Below are 14,566 nucleotides of genomic sequence, written 5' to 3' on the forward strand. Positions count from 1 at the left end.
TAAATTGAATACGTCTCACATTTACAATCTCTTGCTACACTATGTTCCTTCTATGTGGGTCTACACATGGGTTTTGGGTTCCTCGAGTTCTAGGAATTAAGTCCACGTTAGAAAATGATTTTACTAAAAATTCTTGTACTTTTGTAATCGCTCTGAAAAATACCACCAACATTTTCAAAATTTTAGTTGAAAGTTCAACTTGCCATTGTGGATGCTCTTCACTCTGTTGACTCCAGCACCTAATGTACTGCCTTCTTCACTTGCGTTGCTTAGCAGAAACCCTATAACACATGCTGTGGGTGAATCAAGCTAAGGCTGAAATATGGGTTTAATCTCTACTCTCTAAACTCTTACATTGTTCATTCCTTAACTATTTTTTAGAGAAGACTTTACTGCCTGCATCTACAATGCAGAAGCATAATAGCAATTTTCCAACTATGTCAGACAAGTGTAATTGTATCAGTTTTCTGATGCCTAACCTACAGTAAGTGAGCTGGAGAATCAGTTGTTTAAATATATCAAATATTACATCCAAGGGAACGAAATAACAGATTTGGGCATTAAAGATGAGTGTTGCTATCTTTCATCACTAAAAATAAATGCCATTGAGCCAAATAACGTTGATTTTAATAGTCATATTATAAAGTGATTACCACTCCAACCATCACTTCTCTATTAAGTAGTACAAATTACTTCAAGGGCCAATCATTTGCACTATTAATCTATGTTAATGTTCAGCTAAAAATGCATTAGTAAAATGTCGTGTTTAATAAACTTACCCTTTGACGATTACAGTATATAAATGATAATAACAGCTAGCCCTTTGACATGCTGCTCTGGTATTAGGCAGAATGGCACTAAAACAAATGTGCCATTAGCCCCATCTGCTGGTGAAAACAAAATATACCGGAATCATGACCATGTATCTGTAACTTAAATTGAAACTTCCGAATAGAGGTTTTTACTTTTATTTTCCCACAGCAGAATTTGCAGTATTTTATAATATCTAATTAACTAGTGTTTTATAATATTTTACATATCTATAAATGTAAAAATGCTGGAATTTCTGATGGTGAATGCCGAATCTTTATTAATCGCTCTCAAATATTGTAAAGGAAACTTATTTGGAAGAAGCAAACTATATCACCAAACAAAATACTGTTAATGTTTGGCAAAATATTTCTATTTTTCCTTAACTGCTAAAATGATTTTTAAAAAGTGAAAAAGACTCATTTTGGAATTTGACGTCAGACATTTGTAAGGATTTTAATCATTCTCTTGCAAGAACGTATGAATCTGAAGAATAATTTTGCTTTGAATGAACCGTCCAATATAAACAAGTGTGACTTCCCGGCTGACTGAGGGTATTCTAACAGGACTAGTCAATTATAGTAGAGTGACAAAATTACATGCAATGCCAATGACTCCAACTATACCTGTATTCCAAGTGTTTCATTTTAAAAATATAATTATGCAATTGTTTAAAATGGTTAATTTTGTTTGATTCAATTATTATTTTCATTTTTAAGGCATCCACAATATAACTGATACATTTTCCCAAAGTTTTTCGAACGTGCTTTCTGCATGCATTTCCGCTGTTTTATCTGCGTAGCCTTGCTATTTAATTTTAATATACGCAAAAAAGAGAGATGCTCTTCCTCTCTTAAGATGATGGATAATAAACAACATCCATCCACGTTTTTATATGTCAGTGTGTTAAGTACAGACTACAACAGGGTGCTGGGGACATTTTATTTAATCTCAATTCATTTTTTATCTATACTTTGTTTATAATGCTTATTTTTATTATCTTCACCGGAAAAGCATTTCAGGATGAAAAGATATTTAAATCTACAGTGTTTCTCGCAAGAAAAAAAAGAAAAAATGGCTGTTTGAAAATACCACCTTTATTATAGAATAGAATAGAATACAATAGAATTCAACTTTATTGTCATTGCACATGTCACAAGTACCTGGCAACGAAATGCAGCTTGCATCCATCCAGAAAGTTCTTTAGCCATATATTATGATGAGTTACCCAAAAAATACATTTTTGTAAAGGGTAATACGTACGTATCGCCTTTAAAGTTACAAATGTTTCATTGTAATTTTTGTTAACTTGTATAGCTGCACCTTAGACAGAACACATATTCATCCCATGTGAGCAAAATTTAATATTGTTACTTGGCACAACAATTTTATGTACTTTATTCCAGGATTCAAAATATGATATGTGCGGATTTTAGAATACCACAGACAAAGTATAGGCTATTACATGAAGACATATAACGTATTGTTGTTGTTATTTTACAAAACAATTAAAAATGCTCATGCACGGGGTAGAATAATACCCAAAATTCAATTCATGTTCAAAACATCATGTTGTAATGATGTTGTCATGTACCACAAAACATCCATGTAACGCGTCTTGAGACGACTCTGTTGTGAAAGGCGCTATATAAAAATAAATTGAATTTTATTGAATTGAAAAACCGCTTGTCTGAGTGAAAGTGGAGCACCAACGGACAAAATCACAAAATATTGCCGTTATATTTTCCATTGGGAATGAATTTTCAGTCTGATTTTTAAAAACCATTTGAAAATTCATTGTAACCAGCTGCTGACATTCTGTCATTCAGTGAATACGGTATTAAGTGCAATAAACACTCAAAAAGCATCAATACAAACACATACACATTAACTGCACTCTTTTTTGTAGTGGTGCCTAATTATTATTAATAATAATAATAATAAATTAGCGAACCATAAAGTTGTAATTCTGAGAAATAAAGTTGTAATTATTTTAACTTTTTTAACGTGGCGGAAACGGGCTTCCATATAGCCTATAGGACACAGCGTGATATTTACGGAAGGAGATTATTAAGAAACGCTTTTAATACAACCTAGAACCTATTTACATCAGATGCAAAACATAAAATTGAATTCGAACAGATTAAACAAGGTGTAGTTACATTTAGATAGATGCCTGCGTCTGTCGCGTCATGTGGCTTAGTTTAGTACGTAGTGTTCATGCGCATTTTAGTCATCTTGTGTAACTGAGGAAGTCGCCCATGTTGACGCACAGCTGCCAGTGACACCCTTGCCTGATCAGCTTCGTGACATTGTCGATTTTATGTTTTGTCGATTTTTTTCAGCGTCACTATCTATAACGTAAATAATTAGAAAAGAAAACGCGCTGCTTTTACAACAGGAATAAATACTGTAGATTTTGTTAAATCTGTCATTTAGAACGTGTTTTACAAAATAGGCCTCTATATTTTCATTGTGGCACGACCGCGTGTATTTGTACATTGACGAAAAATAGCTGATGGATTCAAACATTTTCCAAGCTACCGCAACACAACCAAAGCAGACACAATCATTTGCACGATCTTTTTCTTGTTGCAATAATTCACTGCATTCGCCAATAGGGGGCGGTGTTTTGCTAGTTTCCACATACAGTACGCCGTCAAAACGAATTTTAAGAGGTCAGGAATAATGCTGATGCTTTTAAGCTTAGTAGAAATAACTTTGCTCAGTGTAAGTTATCATTTGATGACAATGACATTTTTTCCTGATTTATACACCATCTCATTATACAGAGACAGTGCTGTTTTTCTAAAAATACTAATTCCCCCTGATATATATCCTATCAGCATTAAGAAATGTATTTTATGGCATTTAATCTAAAATAATAACACAAAAATCTTATTATGCTGCTGTTTCTTAATAATTTGTACATGACTAAATGTTTATATAATAGAGAACTCACCTCTAATTCTTAGTTAAGTACTGTTTTCTGTTTTTTCCACCGAATACATCTCACCAGTCTGAGGTTTTAAAAATACTGTGAAACAGGTTTTATTTTAAGTCACAGAAAATTCATAGATTCTGATTTGTTCTTTTTATTTCCCTTCGTTATGCACATCAGTCTATCATGTCTTAAAACTATTGACTAAATTACCACCTTACAGACGTTCACTTTCAGTCTCCTACGTTTCATTAGCCTTATACTGTAACCTACAGCACACACATAGAAAATGGACCAGGCTTGGTCTAGATTAGCCACATATGTGCCAGCCACTCTGTATACCCATGTTCTCTTTCTACTGTAGCTGTTCAGCCATGGCTGAGTCTTTCACTCCAGCTGCAACCACTGCAAAGAAGAGGCTTGGGAAGATGGACCTGATATAGAGTGCCACTCTTGGGATGGGGTGGGCTAGGAGGACCTCCCTCTTCTTCCTGCTCACCGTGCTCAGAATCTCCTCAGCCAGGTCCACTGGGTGAACTCCATGGGACAGCTGTCTGTAAACGACTGGGATACACCAAGGAGGCACCATTCTCACCATGATGAGCTTACCAACAGTTACATACAAATGTGATTAGAGTACATCTAGAACATGAAATACAAGGGCATAAATTTTGTTATAAAGCGCTTATCTAATACAAAAAGTCACAAACCGCTATACAGTAGTAAAACAAAGTAAAACAGGGGAGAGAATACAAACTAGAGAGACAAAGTATAAAACAGTACATAAACAGCAAACAAATGTATAAAACATGCCATAAAAACAAAACACAAAGATAAAACAATGATTACTCAGCTCTGAGTAAAAGCCTGACTAAAAAGAAAGGTTTTGAGCTGTTTTTTAAGAGACCACTGAAACAGCAGTGCACAAGCCATATGACAAGTTGTTCCAGAGCCTAGGTGCCACTGCCTGAAAAGCACAATCACCACGAGTTTTCAGTCAGGTACGAGGGACCACTAATAGACCCTACTGTCCAGATCAGAGCTCCCGACAGGCTGTATAGCGATGAAGCAGGTGGGCAATGTATTCTGGTGCTTGAAACATGAACGGCTAACTGAACTTACATGGGAGTTAAGGCTTAGAGACTGATGCAATGTAACCCCAAGATTACGGAGGCTCGAGTTAGAGGCAGGAGAGACAGAAGAAAGCTTTAGGCTGATCTCGGAGTGGAAGCTAGGGGGGGCTACAACTGACATCTCGGTTTTCCAAAGTACAATTGTAGGTAATTGTTACTGTACCAGTCCCTCACATGAGATAAGCAGGCAACCAAAGTAGATAGTTTGTTCAATTGAGAGGGTTTAAATGAGAAATAGAGCTGAATATCATCTGCATAAAGGTGGTATGAGATGCCCTGGTAGGACTTGAGGATTAGAGATAGAGGGAGAATATAAAGTGAAAAGAGTAACAGACCAGGAACCGAACCCTGAGGCACCCCATATGTCAAAGGTGCAGCGTCAGATGTAAAATCAGCCACACAGTCTAAAGCTGAATCAGAAACGCCCACTAACTGCTCTAACCTATTCATTAAAATCTGATGGTCCACCGTGTCAAATGCTGCACTGAAATCCAACAGAATAAGCACAGAACACAGGCCCCCATCAGCAGCAATTAAAAGATCATTAAGAACTTTAAGGAGAACAGTTTCTGTGGAGTGCTGCCTCTTAAAAGCAGACTGAAATGGATCAAAGAGCTGGTGCTCATCTAAGAAGGCACCGAGTTGCTGTTCAACAACCTTTTCTAAAACTTTGGCAATAAAAGGCAGTTTTGAGATGGGCCTGTAGTTGCTCAGTAGAGATGGATCTAAATTGTTTTTCTTCAACAGTGGTTGAATTACGGCTTAAAATGAGAAGGAACAACGCCAGATGTCAAGGAGCAATTTATAATGTTTAAAAGGTGTGGGCCTATGCATTCAACATTTTGCAGCAGTATAGTTTTGTCAGCAACACATCAGAAGCACAGGAAGAAGGTTTCATCTTCCTGAGTAAGTTAGAAAGATCAGAGTGAGACTAGTGAGAATGTAAAAAACTCAGAGCATGAAGAAAAAGGAACAAGAGACAGAGGGGCCTGATTATGCATTTCCAGTTTTTCCTTTTGTGTGTTATAAAGCTTTATGTGCATGTAAACGGTCTGCAAAGTCTCAAGGCCCAAAGTTCACACCAAAGGGAGTAACTCTCAGTGCAGAAACCACTGTTCTATTTCTGTGACATGGTGAGGTCACCTCATAACAAAGTCCTTATTGGCCACCTACCTGACAAGCTGACCAATCAGGCAAGCTCACCAATCATAACTCACTGGGCTTATGGTGGGTGGGGCTTAAAGCTTTAACAGATCATTTCAGGCAGAGTTACAGACGAAGTGAACAGAGATGTACAGTATGAGAAAAATCATGTGTTTTTGTATGTATGTAAATCTATTCTAGTAGACCCCAAAAATAAAATTATGAACAGTGAAAATGAGCATAACAGGGCCCCTTTAAACAAATATGTGCATGTATCAGCAATGAGTCAGGAGATTTTGCAGATTATTTTTTTTAATTTTGCAGGGAGTAGGGCGCTACTGAAGCCCAGCTGCAGTTGGGTGACTTACAGGTCCAGAAGGGATTGTCAGACGGCGAGGACGGGCTGAGGTCCTGGGCCAAGGCGCTGATGAACGTGTGGCCGATGGTGCTGACCGAGATGCCGCTTTCCTCCACCTCGGCCCGCAGGCAGTCGAAGAAGGCCTGCACCGCATGCTTGGATGCCGCATCTCCAAGAAGAGGAAAACGAAACTTCAGGAGCAGCCCAGCAATGAAATAGTTTCCTTCTTGTACTCTTTCAGAATCTTCTCCTTGAAATGCTACTACTGATGAATTCAGTCTCAGTCCTACAGATTTTCCACCTTATCACTTCGTGTTCTCTTGTTAATTCTAGTAAAATAGAACCAATTTTGTAAGCTCTACTAAATACATACACGCAGTGCGGAATGGTACAGCCAGTTTGCCCTGGATGCTGTTAACCAGTAACAGGTGACCGGTCCTCCTGGAGATCATGGACAGCAGAACACCTGCAACAAGACAAGTACACGGGTTTAAAGTTTGTGACTGACTACAATTAGGTCCATATATATTTGACACAAGTTTTACTATTTTACTTGTTTACTGAAATATATTCCAATTGAAGTTATACAGTGGGCATGGACATAAAGTGCAGACTCAGATCCACATTCAAATTGGATGAAGGGTTTAGGAGTTTCAGCTCATTAACATGTGCCAACCTTTTTTAAAGGGGCCAAAAGTAATTGGACAATTCACTTAAAAGCTATTTCATGGACAGGTGTGGGCAATTCCTTTGTTCTTTCATGACCAATTAAGCAGATAAAAGGCCTGGAGTTGATTTGAGGTGTCTTGTTTGCATTTGGAAGATTGAGGTGTGAACATACAACATGTGGTTAAAGGAACTCAGTATGCATGTGAAACAGGCCATCCTTATGCTGCGAAAACAGAAAAAAACAATTTGAGAAATTGGCACAACATTAGGAGTGGCAAAATCCACAGTTTGGTACATCCTGAGAAAAAGAAAGAAAGAAAGAAAGAAAGAAAGAAAGAAAGAAAGAAAGAAAGCACGTCCACGGAAGACACCATTGGGGGATGATCGCAGAATCGTTTCCACGGTGAAGAGAAACCCCTTCATGACAGCCAACCAGGAGGTAGGAGTATCAATATCCAAGTCTATCTTAAAGAGAAGACTGCATGAAAGCAAATACAGAGGGTTCACTGCAAGCAAGATGCAAGCCACTCATAAGCCTTAAGAATAGAAAGGCTAGATTGGACTTTGCAAAAAACATCTAAAAAAGCCAGCACAGTTCAACCTGTATCAGAATGATGGAAAGAAAAAAGTATGGAGAAGGGCTGGAACAGCTTATGATCCAAAGAACACTGCATCATCTGTAAAACATGGTGGAGGCAGTGTGATGGCTTGGGCGTGCATGGCTGCCAGTGGCTGCCAGTGGCTGCCAGTGGCTGCCAGTGGCTGCCAGTGGCTGCCAGTGGCTGCCAGTGGCTGCCAGTGGCTGCCAGTGGCTGCCAGTGGCACTGGGTCTTTAGTGTTTCTTGATGACGTGACACAGGATGGAAGCAGTCGAATGAATGCTGAGGTGTTCAGAGACGTCATGTCTGCACAAATCCAGCCAAATGCAGCCAAATTGATTGGACAGCGTTTCATAATGCAGATGGACAATGACCCAAAACACACAGCAAAAGCAACGAAGGACTTTATTAAAGCAAAGAAGTGGAATATTCTCGAATGGCCAAGTCAGTCACCTGATCTCAACCCCATCGATCATGCATTTCACTTGCTAAAGACTAAACTACAGACAGAAAGACCCTCAAACAAACAGCAACTGAAAGCTGCTGCAGTAAAGGCCTGGCAGAGCATTATAAGGAGGAAACCCAGCGTCTGGTCATGTCCATGAGCTCAAGACTTCAGGCAGTTATTGCCTGCAAAGGGTTTTCAACTAAGTGTTAGAATTGAGAATTTTATTTGCAGTTATATTAACTTGTCCAATTTCACAGATACAGTCCGTACCTCATGCTGCCATTTACGTTTACCTAATTATGTCGGACAGTGTTCTTATTTACGTGGCTTTCTTACCCTTGGCAATTAAAACTGAGAAGCAGGTCAGCACTGAACTAGGCCAGTGCCAGTGTGTACCTTTGGCCAAGGTGACGGGTCCAAAGTAGTTTACATCCATGATTGTCTTGTCCATTTCCAGAGAGAGGGCCTGCACTGGTGCCTTGACCTTCATGCTGCTGTTGCAGATCAGGACGTCCACACAGCCGAAGCACTCGAGGATCTCTGTGACGATGCTGGGCATGCTGTCCATGTCGCTGAAATCGAGCAGCACTAGCTTGGGGGTGAAGGTCTTTGATGGGAAACGGCAACATCACAAATTATCAGAACGACACTCACTAACATCATGACGCTACATAGAACATGATAAAAGTTATCGACATATAAAAATGTAAGTAGTAGATGGATTCTGCTCTACTTATCATACAGTAATTTCACCACAGAAATTTTGTGTACATATTTCTACATTTAGCATTTAATTTTTTTGGCATTTTAGAGGCATTACAATGAAATGTGGCCTGCTAACCCCCCTTGAGAATTAAGCAACTGATTTATTTTTGTTGACTGATTTAAATTTGAAGTTAAATCAGTGAGTCAAATAGGACATATTTCAAATAGAACAATGGTGCAAATCTTTTCATTTTTAATTGATTTACTGTATTATTAATTCACATGTTGCACATGCAGCTCTAGATGAAATCATAAATGTGAGGTGTTTCACGTGAAATGATTTTCCAGACTTATAAATATGCAAGGACAGCGTGCTGTTTCAGCGGAAATCCACCCATTGTTTAATCAGATGTGGAGGAAATGTTGATGCTTAAAATGAGACGGAGGATAGAGGGTCAAGGCTTTGACATGAAAAGCATCAAAGAATAATGCTGCGCCCCAGCAGCTGGCTGAGCCTGCAATCGATTTCGGGAAGATTTGATTCAGTGAAAAATCAGTAAAGCGATGCAGTTCGGCGGCGGCTCGGGGCACACGCACCATGCGCGGGTCTGACGCACTGCTCAGCGCATCGCTAAGAGATTCCAGCTTGTCGTAGCTCTTGCCGCAGAGGATAAGCCTGGCCCCTCGTGTGTGGAACAACCTGGCACATTCTACAGAGAGAGAGAGAGAGAGAACGAGGGACAGAAAGAAAGAGAGATGGGCCAATGTCACATGAAACGAGCCGCCGGCCCCTAGCTAACTGGAAGCCCACCGTGCCACCATTCCAGTGGCAGAGGACAACAGTATCCCCCCCCTCCTCCCCCCCAGCTCACAGCTGTGTTTCTGTTTTGGGATTTTCAGTCCTCTGGGTTGTATATGCTGAACCTGGTGACACACAGTGAAGCAGGGGGGGCGGAGATCACGAATATGGGGGCTGGCAGGGCACAGCACCGTAGGGCAGAGATTCTCTAACCAGCCCTCGGGGACCCCAAGATGGTCTGGCGGGGAGCTGAGAGGAAGCAAAAACATGGAGCTTTCTGGGGGCCCCTGAGAGCTGCTTTGGGAAACACTGCTATAGGGGACATGGGGAGGACCAGCTATCTGAATGTGGATGTTGGGTGGGGTTGGTGAAGGCAAGCATTTGACACATTGAAAATGATAGTCCCTACATTGCTGTAATCTCTTCCAGTGTGCATAAATGTATTTTTGTTAAATTAGATGCAGGCATTAAATTCTATATATTTTGTTTTATAGTGGTGGTCAGTGCTACAGCAATAAAACTGAACCCAAGTGTCGTCAAATTGTCCACATATCCAGATGATTCAGTGTCAGCCTGATGTAAAACATACTGGTGCATGGAAACAAATCAATCCCAAATCAATCCCACATCAATTCCAAATCAATTCCAAATCAATTCCAATATCAAATAACTAAGCAGTGGCACGATACTCAGTGGTATCCCATAGTGACAGAAGGAACACTGGTTCACTGATAAAAAATGTATTTTCTTACTGTGGTATTTTCCTGAAAGTCAGAGGTGATAACAAAACCAACCTGGTGTTTTGTTCAGAAATACTTAGTGTCTGAAAATATGTCTTTTTTTTTTTTAGAAAGAAATCTTATAAATGTCCTCAGATGAGTAATTATGTATCTTCGTTTTATATTGACCAATTACGTCACTGTATTTACCTAGTAGCACTTATCTCGGCTAATATGCTATTTTAATTATACTTCTTGCTGGTGTCGACTGCTAAAAATAACAAATTATTTACATGGCAGTCAGCAATATTCTCCATGTCCTGCAGTCTCTATATAAAACAGGACTAGCAACTTGATACTCATTTAATAAATCTGAGCTTTATTATGTAGTATAATTTTTGGAATTTCATTTCTAAGAAAATGCAAGTGTATATATTCAATTTATGGCTTGACATAGAACACTATGGAACCTCCGCCAATGTAATAAAGATTCTTCAGTGATTGATCCAGGATTACAGGCTCAGTTTCAGAGGATGAATGTGTAGTTCCATGGAAAGTGTGGATATATGACTATATTTTGAGAATCCACTGGTTTGTAGCATAAAAACTGTAGGACATGCATGTAGGAGATGTTACCGGTTCCTACTCCTGATGTGGCGTCTGTTATCACGACCACTTTGTTGCGCACCACAGACTTGGACATGAACTTTTGCACCTCATTGTAGACGTAATATACTCCTGCCCCCAGAACCACCAGAATGGGCAGAACAAAAATGGATGTTATTCCCATTTTCTGGAAGACAAATGCAAAGACACATCAAATTGGTTAGCATGTTCCTTGGTGGGGATACGTCAGATAATTCTGTCAGAAACAAGCAAAGTACAGACAGAAAAGTCTTCGAGAACACAAGGGATACCATAAAAATAAAAAGATCTTGATGAACTAACAGGAACAGTCCTACTGTACCAATTACATATTCTAGGAATAGAGTGACCTGGGTGTGAGCATTCTTGGAAAACAGGGAAAGCATAGAAAGAAATGGAAATTACATTCAAGGAGTGCAGCTATATATGTGTGTGTGTGTGTGTGTATATATATATATATATACACACACACACACACACACACACAGATATATATGTATGTATGTATGTACGTATAAATCAGTGTTCTTTGTTTTGCATATATATATATATAAATATGTACACACACATATCTGCAAAGCAAGGAAAACTCATTTGCTTAGGATAATTTCCTAATAACAATTCTTGAGGTACATAGTCCTCAGTTTGCCGAAAAGACCATGCATAATCATATATTTCCTAATTTTTATGAATAGAAAATGTTGTGACTACTGTAATTTCTATATTAAGCGAAAACGACCAAATTACATATCATGTATATCTGGTAACGTGTGTGTTATTCCCAGGAGAATAAGTGAAAATCTAAAAAATAATCCTTCTGTTTTAATTGACTTACCCAGGTTTGGCTATAGTGACCCAGGCATAAGGCACAGTGCGTTCAGACCTTGTCTTTGCACTGAAGGACGCTTCTAAGGGGACGTGTTGGTGTACACACCCCCAGCTGGGATCAGAATTTGTGGAAGGGACTAACTAGGCACTAACCACAGGGCCAACTCAAGCAAAAAATTATTCTTAGATATCAAGACTTACAAAAATCGATATTAACAGTAAAAGTTGTTTGACTACTGTAATGGTATTTGCCCGCTCTAAAACAAGAGCATTATACCACACCATGTACAGTGTGTCTGGGAGCCGATTCTAAATATACCCTGGCCTAGATTAGCTGTCCAGAAAATGCCTAACACAGTGTAGCCACCAGGATACTGTTGGAAGGTACCTCACTAAAAAAAAAAAAAAACCAGCAAGTTCACACAAAAAACGACTTTGTTCATTGTCCCGCACATCTGTCAAAAATGAAACAGGCTGATAATCGTGCCAAAAAGATTATGAAAGCAAAATGCAGCAACCGGAAGACTGAGGAGGGTGACAGAAGGAGAGTTTACAGTGAGGTCTCCACAACACAGGAAAGGTTGACACAACACTGTGCTGTGGCGGTGGTAACCACTGGTCTGACACAGCTACTCACCTGCGATCGGGTTAATTTGGGATGCCGTACATGAGGAGCAAAATCCAAGCTGAGAGTGGCTGCTGTTTCCCAGGTTTAATTAGTGGATCGGGCAGTTCGACTCTCCCTCCATTCACAGGCACCCTCTGCACAGCTACTGGAACAACCAGCAGGGGCTTGAATTCTTTTAATAGCTTGCAGCTGAGTCTGTCAGTTTTCATGTGTGACATGTATTATCCATAGCATGACAGTTTGTGGCCAACAAGCACAGAAAAATGGGGGGGGGGGGCTGCGTTTTTCTTTGTGCGTCCTCAGAAAAGATCTCCCTGTATCGACCACAGTACGCTGTCACATGTTCAGAAAGTGATAGGAAGGAAAACTAAAGGAAGGCGACAGTGGAACAGCGCTGTCAAACTGCAGTTGAAGCTTTTTCCAGCAAGGTTTACATGTAATAAAGGTCCAATCTTGAACTACATCTCTCTGTGTAACCTTTTACTAGATTACACTGATTGTAGCTTTTAGTTTCAAGGTTATGTTAGAAAACATCAAATGCGCTATGCTACTAGCCTCACTCAGTGTGTCGCTATTTCAGAAATACTACCATGCACACACCTCTGTAAATACTAGGCCCAAAAGAAGTTTTAAATATAAACTTTTGGAGCATATTAGATATAATCTAAAGAACTCTCCTCTGCTTCTTCTCTGCTGAAGCTTATTCAAAACACAGGTTTTATTTGTTAGGAATTGCTTTACATTTGCAGCTTTGTGGCTTTGAAAATGTACAGTAGCATCCATCCATCTTCTAACCATTTATCCTGCCCTGGGTTATGGGGTCACCTAGAACCTATTCCAGGCAACACAGTACACAAGCCTGTCTTTTCAAAGTGTACAATCGGTGAAGAACCATCAGGGTCAGCCTCGTCTATTGTGCATTCCCCTCAGGATGCCCAACTCTGTCACTTATCATCTTCCTGAAAGGCAGAGAGCAGCCCAGAACCCTCAAATGTGAAAGGGGAGTCGATTAGCAGCAAATTGCTCCATTTTATTTCTCACAAAGGAGCTACACTTTGAAATAGGTGCCATTGTACTGACACAATATAAAAATTACATATAATGGCGCAATGTAGCATCGACAAACAATGCAGGCACTGAGAAGCAGCTTACGTTGTATTTTAGCCATGGATCAATGCTTCTTAATTAAATGTAGATGGATCACGCAGCCTGTGTGTTCGGTAACAGGCTATATGATTGTCGAGACCCCGCATTGGATAAATGGCTATGAAGAATGAATGAATGGATTGTTTATTGTTTACACTTTTGCTTTTGCTGATTAATCATGTGCTGTCATAATGTTATACGGGCCTACTGTATATTATTCTGTCCACGTATGTTTCTGTCCAGCCTTTGCAAGCTGTCATGAGTTGGATCAAAGGCAAGACAATGACAGTGCCACAAGCCAAAAGCTTTCATTTCATAGTCTTGATTTGTTGTAATTACTTTGCAAGTAATTTTAAAGAACATCAGCAAGTCAAAAAACCTTTTAGTCTCAGGTAACACCCATATCATACAGTAAAAAGTACAGCATGCTAATGTATCCTGCACAAAATTGCCTGTCTAGTATAAAGTTATAATGCTGAAAAAGTGCTTCTGATTGTTTTATATACCATATGCATATACCGTAGCATCTGTACACATCCAACATGAGCAAAGATGTCCTCAAAATCTACATCATTCATTGAATACATACACTGAGAAGTATATGTAACATTAACTTTTAGAAATGATTCATTATTGTACTTCATGTTACTGTTATAAAATGGTAAGTGATTTATTATACGCAGATACAACCAGGCATGGATTCTATATTGAATGTCCTTAATACCTGTATCTGTGGTTGCTGTGAACATATGAAAATTCTGAGCAGCTTTTCGATGTTCGTTTAATGCTTACTTTAAATAAAGTTGTGACAAAACAGTCATTCACAAGTTAGATCATTTATTTACAAAATTCACTACTGTTTATAGTATTAACAAAGGTTGTTTAACACACTGTTATTTTATATTAGTCAGCAATATTTTACTTTTAAATAAGCTTTACATTTGCAATGCTGCTAGGGAAATACAGGGAATGTGTCCAGTGCATCTTGTTGTGCT

The 14,566-nt window shown here is 39.2% G+C and overlaps 1 protein-coding gene across 1 annotated transcript; it reads right to left on the minus strand.

Moving 5' to 3' along the window:
• Positions 1-1,889: 1,889 nt before the first annotated feature.
• Positions 1,890-12,607, minus strand: dhrs7cb (dehydrogenase/reductase (SDR family) member 7Cb). Its single transcript, XM_023831186.2, has 7 exons — positions 12,435-12,607; positions 10,961-11,117; positions 9,404-9,516; positions 8,498-8,708; positions 6,759-6,851; positions 6,396-6,554; positions 1,890-4,315 (listed from the first exon to the last, which is right to left on the minus strand). Exons 2-7 carry the CDS (start codon positions 11,112-11,114, stop codon positions 4,107-4,109), a joined length of 939 nt encoding a protein of 312 aa, XP_023686954.1. The 5' UTR covers positions 11,115-11,117; positions 12,435-12,607; the 3' UTR covers positions 1,890-4,106.
• Positions 12,608-14,566: the final 1,959 nt, after the last annotated feature.

Source organism: Paramormyrops kingsleyae, chromosome 5 (assembly GCF_048594095.1).
Source record: "Paramormyrops kingsleyae isolate MSU_618 chromosome 5, PKINGS_0.4, whole genome shotgun sequence".
Lineage (NCBI taxonomy): Eukaryota > Metazoa > Chordata > Actinopteri > Osteoglossiformes > Mormyridae > Paramormyrops > Paramormyrops kingsleyae.